This window comes from Trematomus bernacchii, unplaced genomic scaffold (assembly GCF_902827165.1).
Source record: "Trematomus bernacchii unplaced genomic scaffold, fTreBer1.1, whole genome shotgun sequence".
NCBI lineage: Eukaryota > Metazoa > Chordata > Actinopteri > Perciformes > Nototheniidae > Trematomus > Trematomus bernacchii.
Window position 1 is genome coordinate 6,180,972 of NW_022987714.1, and position 16,125 is coordinate 6,197,096.

The window sequence follows — 16,125 nt, forward strand, 5'->3', positions numbered from 1 at the left end:
TTTGAGCAAAGCTTGGAGAAAATGTTTTATTTAAAATGTGTCACTAAACTCTGTGTAATGTTTTGGCTTTTTTAATACACAATTAATACTTTTTCCCCTCAGAAACAGTCCCTCTTAGTCATACTCCAGAGTTGCTCTCTTGTCAGCTACACAAATATCTCCCCCTAATGGCCTCCAGATGAATGCACCTCCACTTTTGTTCTTAAATAATTTCACACACATCTTACTGTTAAACAGATTTTTATTAATTGTTTTTTTCCCTTTTTGTTTTTTCTTACAGATGTCATGACACTGGAATGCTGATGTTTCAAGAGCAACCTCAACACCCAGACTGCCATAAAGCACAATGTCTCAAAAGCGACCCAACAGTGGCTTCAAGGCGACCAATCCACAGCAAACCCCGAAGCCAGATTCAATGTTAAAACATTGATGATAAATAATGACAGGAGATGGAAATCCCTCACATTCATCTACTCAAACAACAGGGGAAGAAACACAGAAATTCAAGGTCCTGGACTCTGGAAAAAAAGATTTTCCTCATACTCAAGCGGACATGGATCATCCCACAAATACCTCCAAATTATCATTTAGATTTACCAGAGTATAGATTAAATAAAAGAACAAACGATTATGCCCACACCCCTTTAGCACATGCCCAGAATTAAGATATTGTAAATATTGTACAGAAAGTGAATAGGGACATTGATAAGAAATACAATTATTGCAGAATAATGTATATAGTCATAAGAATCATACCTCTAGTGTGTTTATATATTCATGAGTGTCACATGCCCATTACTCCTTTTTTCTTCTATGCCCAAAAAGATTTAGCACAATGATTAACCAACGATCTCTGCATTTCAAAAGGAAACATCTTCGTAGAACTAGAGACTGAATTTAATTGGGAAGACACAATATTCGCCATTCAGTGCACTACTGCAGCAAACCGATGCATATGCCATGGAGTGTATGCTTATTAGGTAACCCTGTATTCTTAGCAAGACAGGTCAGTAGCTTTTATGAACTTTTAAAAAGACAATTTATAAATGAAAAATAATCAAGAAAAGAAAACACAACTATAACACATCCCTGAATTTGTCCTAAATCTACTCCCACCCCCCACCTCCCATTGTAAACTATCACAGCAGAGCTGAACACAACTTTAATTTATTCAGTAGATTGTATATGAGACCCCCTTCTGTACTGTATATGTAATGTGTTTTAGCCCCCGTAGTGACGTGACATATCCAGATGGACTTCTGTGCTGTGGCAGCTCTCTTGTATTGTGCAGTCAGAATACAGTTACCTTTTATTCAGTTCATACCTAACTGGACATGACCGTAACCCACCATCCTTCCTCTTTGAGATTATTTGTCTAGTCCTCCACCTCCTCTTTCTCCTCCCCCCCTCCCCTCTGTCCATCAGAGGGCCTGTATGCCTGCTGACCCGTCTGCCACCAGGCGCTCGCTCAGCTCCCACAGGCTGGCGGCGCTGCTCTGGTCCTCGGCCTGGCTGGACGGCAGGCAGCGGAAGCAGTTGTTGAAGTACATGCCGCCCAAGCCCTCCAGCTCCGGAGCCACGGCACAATACACCGTGGTGGCCGCCCCTTGTTGCTACGGAGAAACACACAGAAAGAGATCGGAGGTCAGCGGGCAACTCATGAGACAACGAGATGGCCTCAGCCTGCGGGAGGAGACAAAAATAAAGAGAACACATTCACTGACTCACACATTAGGACATGTCCTGTCCAGAGAAGAAGAGAAAGGAACGAACAGCGGACACCAACTACAATGTTATGTCCTCTGTGAGACATACACGATAGACAAGAGACAGCAAGACCGAGTGTCAACAGGAAAGAAAAAAAGACTGCACACGCTGTCTCTCGCTCTGCAGCCCATGATGACTGGGTCATATTACCATGGGAGCAGCATAACCCCTTACTGTACATATATTTATATACATATATTTATTTATTTATTTCTCTATCCGGTGTGTACAGGACTTCTGGCTATATGGGACCATGAGAATGCTACAGATGTAAAGACGGGACAATCTGAGGACATGGAAATTACACCAGCTTCTGTCTGTGTGGGAATCAGCAGGAAACAACAGCTTTATGGATCCTGTAAAAGTGTTAATGCTATGGTTATGAAATGTATATTTTCAGATGATGTGTATATGGGTGCAGCCAGGCTTTCAAAGTTAAGAATATGTATTGGAAATGACGCAAGTACGTGTTTAAATCAGACGTTGGTTGTATAGATTTGTTCACATACAGACGAACACGCCACAAGGCTTTTTCTCAAGCTCTCTCAGTAAGTCTTCTCATTTTTAGTTTACATTTAAAGATCACTCAAGTCTCAACCCAGACATTGACTCTGTTTCATGTTGTCTAAAGCCGAGAGACAAACTGAAAAAGTTATAAACATTATTTGGACGCAACCTGCTAACTTCTCTAATGCACCATGTCCCATCAGTCAGTAATTAGTAGGGATATTCTTGGAGGATGGAGATTTCTGTGACATTTGAAAATGAATGTTAAAACTGCAGCAGAATAAACATGTCGGATGAGAATTACACACATAACCCAACTGCTCAAAGAGGATCTTTCATGTTGCAGCTCGGGCTAAAAGCTGCTGTGACAGCTTCCCTGCAAACTCCGGGGCTGGAGACAACTTCTATACGGCCACATGAAATGGCTCGCCTCTTTATCTCCAATGAGAGGCAGAGAGAGTGAGAAGGGGGGGTGGGGGGGCAGAGAGAGTGAGAGGGAACGCTGATGTGGAGGCTGAGGACTAATGTTTAGCACAGAGCACTGGCACGCTGTGAGACAACCCCTTGTACGTAGCAGTCAAACATGGGCAAGACACACAAACATACACACATGCATAATGGAGTCACATTACATGCCAACTGTTTGAACAGCTTCCTAAAGCAGCTGTGGAGACAAACACATATGAAGTGGAAAGATCCATTGAGGTCTAAAGCATTTATACTTTCACATGTACAAGTACAAAAATATGCATATAGATGCAATGCAATGATTGAAATACACACACCAACCAGATTCCAAGAAATATTTTTCTCATTAACACACACACACACACTTGCACACAACCCCCCCTCTAAGCTCTTCGTAGTAAACTTCCGCCAGTAGGAGCTCTGGGTTGGTAACGTCGCAGCAGCAGATTGAGTGTGTTTGAAGTGCAGTGTGATGAGAGAGCTGGTAAACAGCAGATGAAACGGCATGCATCTCTGTGTGTGCCGCTGTCTGTCTCACCTGCCAGATGGGGCGATAACTTCATCCACATCACATGTCGCCATATCAAGACAGACAAATGCCAAGCAGTTGTCTCTGAGTTGCAGGTTCACACGCGCTCAGTTCTAACTCATCTCCCTCGCTTAGGGCATCTGATTTGGTTCGTCTGAAAGCTAAATGCCTTTTAAACTCCACTGAAGATTTCAGTGCTGCATTGCTCCGACTCGCTGACGCCCGCCTTGAACTTGGCTGACTTTCAAAGCAGTTTGTTTTGTGTTCAGTTACCAAACACTGGTGCTGCTGCAAGTTAAAAAAACTGATAGAAAAAAAACATTACATTTCATAATCCAGATGGATGTGGCTGACTTCATAATGATGACTTCAGTATTTTTTTACTAAGTTGCTTTTTATCTATGCGCTTTTTTATGCAACAGTCTAGTTAGTGGTTATATGGAGCAGTACATCCACTGTTAGTGCTGTGTCTCCACCAATGTGCTATCTTATTGGTGTTTAGCTCATCCCCTCACCACTTGACCCTGTGACCTCTGCAGAAGATAAGGCTGATGAGATTAGGCATTAACATGCTCAACCACCCACCACAGCCATCTATCATTGTGTGTGTGTGTGTGTGTGTGTGTGTGTGCTGTGTGTATCTGTGTGTGTGTGTGCTGTGTGTGTGTGTGTGTGTGTGGTGTTGTGTGTGTTGTGTGGTGTGTGTATTTCCAGATAGGAGGCAAGGGGTGTGCGCGATAGTGAGAAAAGAACAAGAGGGGGTGTCCAACATTTTCAATACACGCACATTACACAATTTGACAAAATCCACATACAGTATTCATATGTGCATGTTTGAACACGAGCATGCGCCTGCACACAAGCACGATCACATACTCAAATAAAAACTTGGGACAATCTACATCGAAGGTTACATCAATGAAATTTGTGCAATCATAACAGCCATTTCTAACCCGTGTTAAAGTTGTAGAGTATGCCTGTAAATGTTGCTGTCTACAAACTGATGGATTTCGCTGTGTCTTTCTATCTTCTGCAACTAAATGTGAAGCATTACTTGTGTACAGTAGTTTCAGAGAGAAATCTGTGGTGTTTTAGAGTTGATCTAATACTACTACTCAGAGCTGTAGATTCTGACTAGCCTGACAGGTGGACTTGACATGAGATTTAAAATAGTTCTAACACAATAATAATATGCCGCAATTGGTTGTGTTGAGGGTACTGCAAAGGTTTGTATCTGTAGTTAATAAGTGCATTTACTTAATTATTGTGATTCAATTAATGATGGTCACATGCCCGCCTATTGCTGTGCAATTGGCCCTTTCAGAAAGCCACATTGATTCACCGACATACATTTATCGCTGTTTCTTATTATTCTTCAAACTATCTGATCATTTGCAGTGAGGAGACTTAGCTTACTCAACAAAGACTCCAGTGAAGACTTACGACTTGACCAGGACTGATTTTGATTTAGTTGAGACTTCGCTTGAACATTCCCAAAAGAAAAAGAGCTCTGCTATAACCACAATGATTTGGGGAGGGGAGAAGATGGGACAATGATATGCACCAAAACAACACTAATCTAAAATGATCCTCTATGCTAAAAATAAAGATTGCCAAGCAATATGACAAACCAAGGAGCAGGACAGTTCTGTGTATTTCTGTATATGTGGAAATGAACATCTAAATGGTGAGAAAAATACTCAAAAACACCAACAAATAAGCTGACTGCAGATTAAGGAGCAATGAGCCTGCACTTAGCCTGGGATCTACTACTACGGCTCTGGAACTGCTCTGGGATCAGATCCAAGTCTTCCAATCTCAATATGACTCTCATGGAAATCATGGACTTGCAATAGAAATGCCCTTGTATAGCGTTACGCAATAACCAGTTGCTGAAACTCCTTAGCGTATTCAAAAGCAAAAAGGGCTATGTGGGGAGATGTGATGTTGTTGAATTAACAGTATTGTTACTTTGCTGTGTTATGTTCTGTGTCTTCATCAACCAAGTTGTACTCAGCCGTACGATCTTTCTCTGACCCTTTGCATGTGACCCTCACCCCCCCCCACATCTGTAGTTATGACAATCTCCCTCTGACCTGGATGTAAATAAACCCAGTACTGTAGAGCAGTCTGTTTTTTTGGCCCATCCCTGTACATACAAAGTGTAAATACAAACAGCTATGCATGCTGAAAACCTAGCAATTCTTTCAGGTACTTTTATAATCCCCAAATTCTCATATGGCATGTGTCTAAAAAAAAAGAATAATTTAAAAAAGGTTTATAAAAAGAAAAGATAAAAAAAAAAGGTTTTAAAATATGGAGTTGATATATTGTCAGGCAATATCCTCTCTTGGACAGTGTGTGCAGAGTCTTCCTGTTTCCTTACTCCTGTGGGTGGTTCTCTTCCTTTGCCTGTCCTTCTGTGTTTCTGCTCACCATCTGTGTCAGTGGTTGTCAGTGGCATTTGTACAGCAGCGAGGGTTGAGGCAGAGCAGAGAGGAGCAGCTGACCTATGTGATGGCACTCCAATTCAGCAGCAGTGCTATATGTTGGCAAAGCTCTTAATGCCTGGGACACCATTTGAGAGGTTCAGCTCCTGGCATGCACTACAGCTCATCACAGCATATGTCCATGCTTGTCATGTGAAGGCCCTCTGGATGTGCAGCAGGTCAAAAAACGGTTTTGGATGGAAGAAAAATAATTTGCTTACAATTTTTGGTACTTGAATTATGGAAGCTGTCAATCAAAGACAAGCAGCCTCCTGGTATTTGAAGTCACCTCATTGATACTATTTCACCCTATTTAAGAAAACGGTAAACTACAGATTTGTTTTCCTTCATCTATAAGCGGTAAAAAACCTTAATTCTAATGGTACTTTTCAATCACAACTTATTTTCTACAATCCAATGTCATGAGGCTACAGCATGAATTGGGAAGTGTTTCCTTGCGTATTGCCACAGTGAGTAAAGGAGCAGGAGGAGTGCAGTTTCTGCCCTCAGCCCTCGGCCTCGTGGGACTAGCTTTCCTGAAAATGGGAATTATCAAAGGGATTGTGATTCTGTTTCAGAAATGTTTTGTTTTTTCAGCCTGTGATGTTTCAAATAAATGGAGGTGTCTGATTTTTAATCTGTGCTCAAGATATTTTACATTTAATAAATAACCATTGAAATCAAAACGTCCTGTGTGTGTGTGCAGTTTGTGTGTGTGTGCTGTGTGTGTGTGTGTGTGTGCGTGCGTGCGTGCGTGCGTGCGTGCGTGCGTGCGTGCGTGCGTGCGTGCGTGCGTGCGTGCGCGCGCATACATCTTTGCTCGGCGGTGGTAACCTCTGCGAGCTGACGGCCCAGCTGAAGAGGGAACCCTGGGTAACGCGGTCCCCTCTGATAAACAAGCTGTCCCTCCATTCATCTTGACCACTCAACCAAGAGGAGAGGAGATTAGCACCTCAGCACACACTTCAGAAAGTACCCTGACACTCACACCCTGACCGCTGTCCCACTGACTGAGGTGGGTCAAAGGTCACAGTAGATGTAAGCAAGTAAAGGTGCAGTGCTATTTTTCAGGTCTGGATTCATAACATCATCTGCAAGCCCTCTGAAATGAACCCACTTCTACACAATCTAATGCACTGGATGAAGGCTGAAGGCTTTAATGGAGCCATGGCCGTACTGTAATCTTACTGAGAGCTTGTGAGACCCCCAGAGAATGACCAGCTCTCCTCATCATGGGTCTCCCCAGTGATTAGTCTACCCTGGTCATCTGTATGTACTAAACTCTATTTCATACCCTCCATTAGCCCACAGGCGGAGGGCTAATACTCACCTACGGGCAGTGTACCCCCCTGAGGGGCATTAAGGACAGGATGGAAGGACCAGCCCTCTCCCCCCCCTCCCTCTTTTCTTTCCGTTTCTTCATCACGGTCGCTCAATCTCTCTCAGTCTGTCAGCCTTGCCCCCTGCTCCTTACTCGGCCCTGTTCTTTTCCATCAAACCTCTGCAGATCCCTTTTTCCCCTGCAGCCCCTTCCCCCTCCGGCCTCATAACTTACTGTACAGGGCATACTGTAGCTGGAGGTCTCTGGGTAAACGGTCATAGTAGGACCTCTTGGAGGGAAATGGATCTCTTTCCCTGGGTCCCGGATCACAAGAAGAGCCCCTGTTGACATTCTTCTTTCTATATAAGCGAGCAGAGTGATGTAGTAGGAGATGAGGAGGCAGAGAGAGAGAATGGAGCGGAGGAATAAACTATGTAGGAGTGACAGGAACACAACACAAAGCCCACTAGAAACCCCCCCTGCGCTATTCCTCTCTCTTTCTCTCTGCGGCCCTCCCTTTACCCCTTCTGTGCCAGATAAGATCAACCGAGTGTCAGTCATCAACTGCCTCCTGTCCCCCAGTGATTGTTCATCTGTGTAGTGTGTGTGTGCTGTAGTGTGTGTGCTGTAGTGTGTGTGTGCTGTAGTGTGTGTGTGCTGTAGTGTGTGTGCTGTAGTGTGTGTGTAAATGCGCAGTCCGATGCGACATCGCCGTATACATTTAATGCCCGCATGTTTGAGGGAACAATAGAAGAGGAAGTGAGAAATGAGGTGGAGGGAATGCAAAGGACAAGAGGTAGAGAGGAGGAGGGGGGGTGCATAAAGATGAGAGGAGCAGGGAAGGAAACAAAGGAGAGGAGGAGGTATGGGAGGGAGCAAGGACACAAGGCATCCAAGGGGAAAACGATGAGGAGTCAGAAGGACTTGCGCAACGACTGTGAAACTATCTCATTTTGATCTTGCGAGAGGACTTCCGAAGTGATCCGCACAACCTAATTATTTCCCCCTAATAAAAGCAACATATGCTAAGACAATAAAAGGCCTTATTGGACACCTATTCATTACAGAGGCGCAGTAAAAGGAGCAGGACTCTGGCACAGGGATGAGCTTTTAAAAGGGCTTTTCTCTGGCTGGAAATGGCCTTAGTCTTCCTTTAGCACGCCCATATGGGTGCATAGCCCACATAAAAGATCTGAATTATACATGAAGAGGCCTGGCTGCTTTATTGGCTGTGATCTGCCTTTTCACTCTCACCTGATTGCGTCAGTGCACGCAAAGTTTGGAACAAATCACTTTTGGATCTCATCTGCTGTGTATAAACCACAAGTATGTAAAATACATATTGGTAGCGACAACCACTCAGCAGCAGTAAGATAACCCACCATTTTGCAAAAGTTGGTCAAGTTAGTAACACATGGTTGAAATAACGCATGCTGGTGACTCAAGTCTGACAGTTTGACACGCTGAAGTCATTATTCCATATGGTCAATGTACTGGAAGTGTCAGTATGTTTCTATTATGAGCAGAGCAATGCTGTCTGTGTGTCGCTATGCGAGTGTGTGATGAGCTGGTGTAATAGGGCCACACACAGGTGTGTGTATGCTCACCTCCTCACTGATGCACCAGCTAATTGGTCTCCTGCGGCAACCTGACATATTCACACACACACACATTTTCAGGTGTGCACATCCCAAAAAACACATACACACATACGGTACAATGTAGTGTGCAATAGTTATATATATACAGAGTGATAATATGCACAACCATGCACGTGCCCACATGCACAGGCAGCCTGCAGAGTGTATTTCCAAATGAACTCATTATCACAGTGCTGACTCCAAGTGAAGAATGACACCCTAACAGACTGCTCATACTGTACACACACTTACTGTAAAGTACTGTCAAAGAAAAGAAAAGCCAATGACCAGAAAGGCATACTGTAAGAGACAAGAAAATGTACCCAAGAGCAGAACATCTCTTAGCTAGCTCCAAAATTCAAAGTGTTATTTCTTCCCACTAAAGAAAAAAGGCGGAAGCCCCCTTACACCAGAAACACAATGCCAAAATGATCTGGCTTTTTGTTATGTTAAATACCGGTGATGATAGCAGCCGTCACTCCAACAGCAGACATGCACCCGGCTGCAAACAATTACTGAGAATACAATCCCAAAATGTAACATTACAACTGGGGAGGAAGCCCTATTGTTCAGCAGAGCAGAGATTCATTTTAAAGCTATCACACAAAGCAGAAAGGCAAATGTATTTTTAGGCAAATTACTGACATGGTAGGAAAAAAATAGTAAGTGATAAGTCGTCTAGTCCCACTGAATGCACGCAAAGTGTCCAAATGAAAATGTTTGTATTCATTTCCTCTGCCTAAGATCTTTCCTTCACGGCTAAATTATGTATTTTTTATCCTTAACATTCTGTTTGTTTGCTTTCAAGCTCAACTCAACCCTATATTAAGTTCATCTTCCTCTTTGGCAGTAGCAGGAAATAAAAAATATTCTGCTAATTTTGTCTATCCTGCTTATAACCCATCCTCCTACCCCCCCCCCCTTCCCTTGTGGTGGAGGTCGAGAGAGGGATGTTCTGTTTTAAATAAGAAGGCAGCACTGGCCCATTAAACTCTGATAGTAATGATATTAATTTGGCAGGAACGTGTCATTTTCACAGGAGAGCAACTAGCTGAACTGTCATTACGCACAGACTTACACACACGCAGGCGAAAGAATCCTGTCTCATTCACACTGTGTCTCACACACACACACACAGAAATGCAAGCTCTCTTTTTCTCCCTCTCTCTCTCACATACACACAAACCAGGAACATGTCACAGGAGAGCAGCTAGCGGTAACATTATGAGAGAGTCGGAGAGATCTGCTAATGGGATAGATTAGTGTGCCCTTGGTCACAACGGCTACAACGGAGTGACTGGAGCTGTGACTTATATCCATGTCCCCCCGGTTCACCCCCTTTTTACTCTCCTCTATAGCACTTTCTCCCGCTTCTCTTCCCCTGACCCCTTTCCCTCTCTCCCTTTTAGAGCTTCACTTTTCATGTTGCCTCTTGCTTGAGCCTCTACGGGGCAGACTTGTCATCACCAGGTTTATATCTGGGTGCTGGAAAGTTCATCAGAACAGATGCCGAGGGAGATCAGGGAAAGGTGGTCAGAACGTGTTTTTGTTGCATTCAGAATGCAAAGCAGTGAAACGTTATCTGAATTGTTTTTTGTTAACCAACTCATGAATGCAAAAGATGGCAATCAGAAGGTGTTAGTTTTATGCTGAATAAAAAGCTTGCACATGATTGTACTCAAATGTTTATATGTCGTTAGAATTTAATGTTAATAAATATCCGCATTTCTTTGTCCACATCTACTGTAAAGGTTTGTGTGTGGTGATGTATCACACTAAAGGCTTCAACGGGAATATTTAGTGTCAATTGGCAAAGGGAAGCCCACTACAGTGAGAATATATGCAGATGTTTTTCTTTGTTTATTGATAAAACACGTGGCAGATGAGCACATATGTAATGTTTAATCTGTTCATCTGCAGTGTGTATTTGAGTCACTCGGCCACATAAATAAGAACTGTCTTTCTCCAAAACACTGCTAAATATACTCAAACACTGTCTCTATGGCACACACACACACACACACACACACACACAGACAGGTCACATATGAACGCCTACATACATTGAAAACACGTTGAGCCTCAAAACAGTCAAAACACTTCAGCATTGTGCGCTATAAGAACAAGCTGAATTTATTCATCTATTTTTATTGGTATTCTGATCAATGTGTATATGTCTGTGTGAGTGTGTGGTGTGTGTGTGTTTGTGTGTGTCCACGCTGACCCCATCTCGGCACTCCTGACCGGTTGAATGCGGGCTGCATAAATTAGTGCTGATGCTCTGCGATGTAATTATGCTGCTGTCAGTACGGCCCCTCTACTCAAATTCATTTTAATAAAGTTGGTCTCCAAGGTTACCGACCGGGGGTCACCTTCGGTGTCAGCCCCCATGGATCGCGCCCGCGGAACACTCTGGAAGTCTGCAGTCGGACTACGGTAACACCCTAACACGACAGCCTGAACCCCCCACATCACAACAACACACACACACACCAACACCCACACACCACACACACACACACACACACCACAGACTTATTTGGATGGAGAGAGGCATGTGGCAGAAGGTGCAGGAAGGAAACGAGTGGTGGATATAAAGAGGTTGGGTCACGTGAAAGAAAAAACAGTTTGAATGGAGAAAAATGTGGGAAAGCAGAGGAGAGGTGAAGGAGGGTGAAAAAGAGAGAGGTGGGAGAACGAAGGAAGGAATACAAAGGATATTTAAAGAGTAAAACAGAGGAGGGGGACAAGGGTAGAGGGAACAAGGAGAGGGCGAGGGGAGTGTCTCTCTTGGCAGATGGCGGGGTGTATTCTCATTTGTCCTGCTACAGACAGTGTGTGTGTGCTAACACTAACCTCCAGGGCAGAGCTGCAGCCCAGAACACGCTCTCAATTAGCCAGAAACACAGACCTGTGCGCACAGCTGGGACAGGGAAAGGCACTGCTCTGTCCCCACACAACAAACAGTTCAACATAAAGAGGGGCCACACTACCAGATGAAGCCGGACATAAATAAATCCTGGGTTATTTTCAAATGCCTGATTACAGGATGTTTGTGTTGTGTTGTGTTTGTGCTTAATGACAGTAAAGGTGACGATGCTTTAGGTATACAGTCACGCTCGAAGTGAGTGAGACAAATAGGCCATTTGCAAAAATGTTTGCATAAAGAAATCTAAATTGAACCACTGGAGTTATTTGGCATATCTCATTTCATCAAAGTAGACAGTTTTCAAAGTGAAAGAGCGGTGTAAAAATAACTCCGCTGGATGTTCCTCATTAAAATGACACATTGAAATTGAAAAATGCCCAGTCTCTTAAGCTGTATACATCTATTAATCAAGTCGGATAAAGGTTTTATTTTGTTTTTCTTTACATGTTTTTGTTTTCTTGTACTTCTACTTTTTAATATTTGTTTGACTTGTTGTTGAATGTTCAGTTATACACTGTTATTAGCGGTGTTACATTTGAAACATTAGCCCCCATTTCTACCAGTTAAGACAAGAGAATGACAAGGAGCAATGTCCTGCAAATGTTTCGGTATGGCTATAATATTAATCCTAAAATGATATCCAAGTTTGTTGTTTGTTATTGAGCTACAGTATCATGCTGATATGAAGTCATCAGCTTCCTCTCTGACTGGACTCAAACCTTCCATGTTTAAAGTCCTATGCTGTGAGTATTTCAATCTCAGTGTGCCACCGACCAGATTCACCCAAACCCTGCACCTTCTGTGGTCTTATCTCTCTGAGTGTGAGAGTGTTTAGCCCAGCCGTGTGGGCCGGGGTGACTTTGAGTGCCTGTGTAATAGTTACAGCCCCACGCTTTGTTAGCTGCAGGTAATTTATGGTTGAACTGGCCTGATAGTCTGATACGATCGACTGCCCCGACTGTCTTTACCAGCCGGCCCCAAAGACACAGAGCAAGACTCTATCTGAGGAGGGGAGGAAAGAGACACAGAGGGAGGGAGGAAGATAGGAGGCTGCAGGGCGACTTCAACAGGCAAGATACAGAGAAATAATACAGCAAAAACTAGTGTGACGAAAGCGCAGAGGAATGAGTAATGCAGGTGAAAGGAGGGTGAGAGAAATGAAAGAGTTGCAGAGCAGTTAAGTTCTCAGCATCTCTCTTGAGGTATGCTGAGAATTAGATTGCATTAAAGACTGACAGTCCATTCATCTGAACCATACCAAGAAGGAACATTTAGTTAATTGAATGATTAATAAATTCAGCTCAGTCACACTATTTCACTCTGGTGTTGGCTTTGGATAAAAATGTCTGCCAAATGGGAGACGTCATATATCACTTGTTGGAAATCCGTTGCCTAAGTCTCGCGCTGAGCATCAATATAACTTCAACTAGTCCAGCTGTGTACACAGAGTAATGGAGACACAGCAGAGCAGCAGCACAGTGAGTTGTTTAACCTTGTACTCTGGCGGCCTGTCTGTCTTCTTCTCTGTTTCATCAGAAGATTGTGTTTTCTGCATGTGAAGTTTTTTGTTGCTGGCTCATCATTAAGCTCTGTCTGTGAGACGCGCGTCCTTCAGCTCAAACTAAAGTGCAACTGGAGAGCCAACGGACTCCTGTCTTTGTAATATGAACAGGCACACAGACCCTTGCTCTACATATACCTTTCCTTCCCCCCCCACTCCTAATCCAGTTAGGCAGGAACATCCTCACCCTTCTCTCTCCTCGCGTACCTCTTTCTCCAGGATCTGCCACTCTAATCTGGTCTGTCAGGCCAACCAGGTCCCTGACTACTGTCCTACTTTCATCTCCCGTCTTCAAACAGAATGAGGGTGCTTTCATAACACCGGGTGAGTGACAGGATGGGGAGGCAGGTGGAGACAGGCCCGTGATATGGACAGTCACTTTGTCCTGTTTAAATACACTAATGGAGGATAAGAGGCCTGTCATAGGGACAGGAGGAGATGGGAAAGGACAGAAGACATAGACACTCATCTTTCCTAACTGATCATTTGCGAACACAGAAACACGGATATGTACTACATCAGATGAAAGAGTGCCATCAGTCTCTTTCACCATGAGACTGATTTTCCCCTCTTTTATTTTCAACGCGTAATCATGTGAGGTAAAACTATAAACTGTATAATATAAGGGCATACCCCGTGACCTCAACTAAAGGTTTTTTGAATTAACTGTTGCACTGACAACACAAGCCAAATCTGGGCTGAACCAAAAATGGGCAAAAAGTGTTAGTGGAGCTGAGACGGTACCAGGTGGTACAGCAGAGAACACAGCTAGCAGCTAGCAACCTATGACATCAACCAACTATTACTCTATACGCACACAGGTGAGTTCAATTACAATCCACCCTGTAAAATGAAGAATGGAAAATGTTTTTGTAGATTCGGATATTGGGGTTTTTGGGATTCACTTGCTTTTGGAGCCAGCCTCCAATTGCCATTCTATGAACAGCAGTTTATGGCAATTTCGCATAGCGTTCACTTTCCAGCATTTAGGTTGGAACCAAATTCAAGGCTAAGAAAAAAAACAGCTTCTTAGTTAGCCACAGAACAACTGACTGATGTTTGCAAACACTAAGGTCGAAGAACAGTGTTTCTCTTATTCCTAGGTGGACCACTCCAATTTCAGTGTTACATTAACACACAAATCACTGGTGAGCGCACACACACACACACACACACACACACACACACACACACACACACACACACACACACACACACACACACACACACACACACACACACACACACACACACACACACACACACACACACACACACACACACACACACACACACACACACACACCACACACCACACACACACACACACACACACACACCACACACACACACACCACACATCACACACACACACACACACACACACACACACACACACATCTCTGAATCATGGCTTACACCCCCCAACAGGCAGCCGTTTGGATAGATGGCACCTGCATACAGGAGGAGGGGGCACACAAATAGGATTGGAGAGTCGAAGGGGGTACACGGTGGAGGTGGTGGGGTGGGGGTGAGTCCATAAATAGGATTGTGTAGGAAGCAGGGCGAGATAAATAGGATTGTAATGTACAGGAAGGGATGTATAAATAGGATATGAGAGTCAGAGCTGTGTTCTCACTAGTTCCACGTCCCTGTGGGATAGTAGTTCTCCAGGAGTGGCCTGCACCGGGTGTGCGTGTGCGTGTGTGTGTGTGTGTGTGTGTGTGTGTGTGTAAAGACCATTAATGTGGAGTAATCTTGAGGCACCTGTCTCCTCAGGCAGTGTGACCTCCACTAGCCAGGTTCACCCATGTTCGTCCTCCCATCCTATTCCTCACCATCTCACCCGCCGTCCTTCGTTCAATCCTCTAATGACTTTCTTTTTTCATTACTTCCAACCTTGATTTTCATATTTCATGAATGCGATATGTTTTTCGTTTTGTTTCTCCCACTCTCTGCGAGACCTCTTTGAACAGGTAAGCTGTCACTCTTGCTGGATGTACACCGCTCCCAATGCAAGAGAGGTCGACGGTCAAAGCTCTCCTCTCTCTCTCTGTCTCTGTACTTTAGGGGTCAGTGGGCTTTGGGAGCTGTCAGCTCAGTGCTGGTGACTACTGGCTGACGGACTTAGGTCAAAGGTCAGGGGTCAAGAATAAGAGGGCAGGATGTGACCCTAAAGACAAACAGCATGGAGAGCGGGTCACATCCCTGAAAGAGCCTGTCATTCTCCACACAGGGGGTAACGTAGTGTAAGCATGCATAGAGTGTGTGCATGAAAGGGTTTGGATCTCTCATATTTACATGTTGAGGCCCTCTCTTATTGAATACACTTACACCTGACCTTAACCGTGTGTGTTGCATGGCATACAATCTGATATGATGTGTGAGATGTGTCATGTTAGCATGGCATGCATCTATTAGCCTGTTTATGGTTCCTTGTCAGAGCAGCTCCTCTCCTCCACTCATGATTACATTACAAACCCGTTTACACAGCCAAGGTCACAACGGACCGCTGTGAAAAACATCATCTTCTCATAAGCCAAGGCAACAATGCATAGGAAACTGACAAAGAGACAGGCAGTTAGTCACACACAGTGAGCAATATATACATACTCCCTTATTGTCATATCATCATTAATTTAAGCGTCAAGGTAACGGTAGATGTGTGTGTGGTAAGGCCCAGGAGAGCATGCTGCCTTCTCATACAGGTAATGGATGGTAGGACTGAAAGAGACTGAGGGGAATTAAGATAAACACACTCTGATAAAACTAACGTGCAGGGCCACTCTGCTGTCTGTTTATAAGGAATTAAAACATATCACATATGCTGCATGCACATACAGGCACAGGAGTATTTGCACATAAACACTTATACCTGTCTTGCATATGTGCATGCACACACACATAGAGATCA

General features: G+C 43.9%; 1 protein-coding gene across 1 annotated transcript in view; it reads right to left on the reverse strand.

The window, feature by feature from the left end:
- Positions 1 to 223: 223 nt before the first annotated feature.
- The window catches only part of wwox (WW domain containing oxidoreductase), a 130,492-nt gene continuing 114,590 nt past the window's right edge, over positions 224 to 16,125 (reverse strand). The window contains exon 9 of the mRNA XM_034141830.1: positions 224 to 1,613. Within this exon, the coding sequence (XP_033997721.1) occupies positions 1,422 to 1,613 (192 nt within the window). The 3' untranslated portion in view covers positions 224 to 1,421. The remainder of the gene's footprint in view (positions 1,614 to 16,125) is intronic.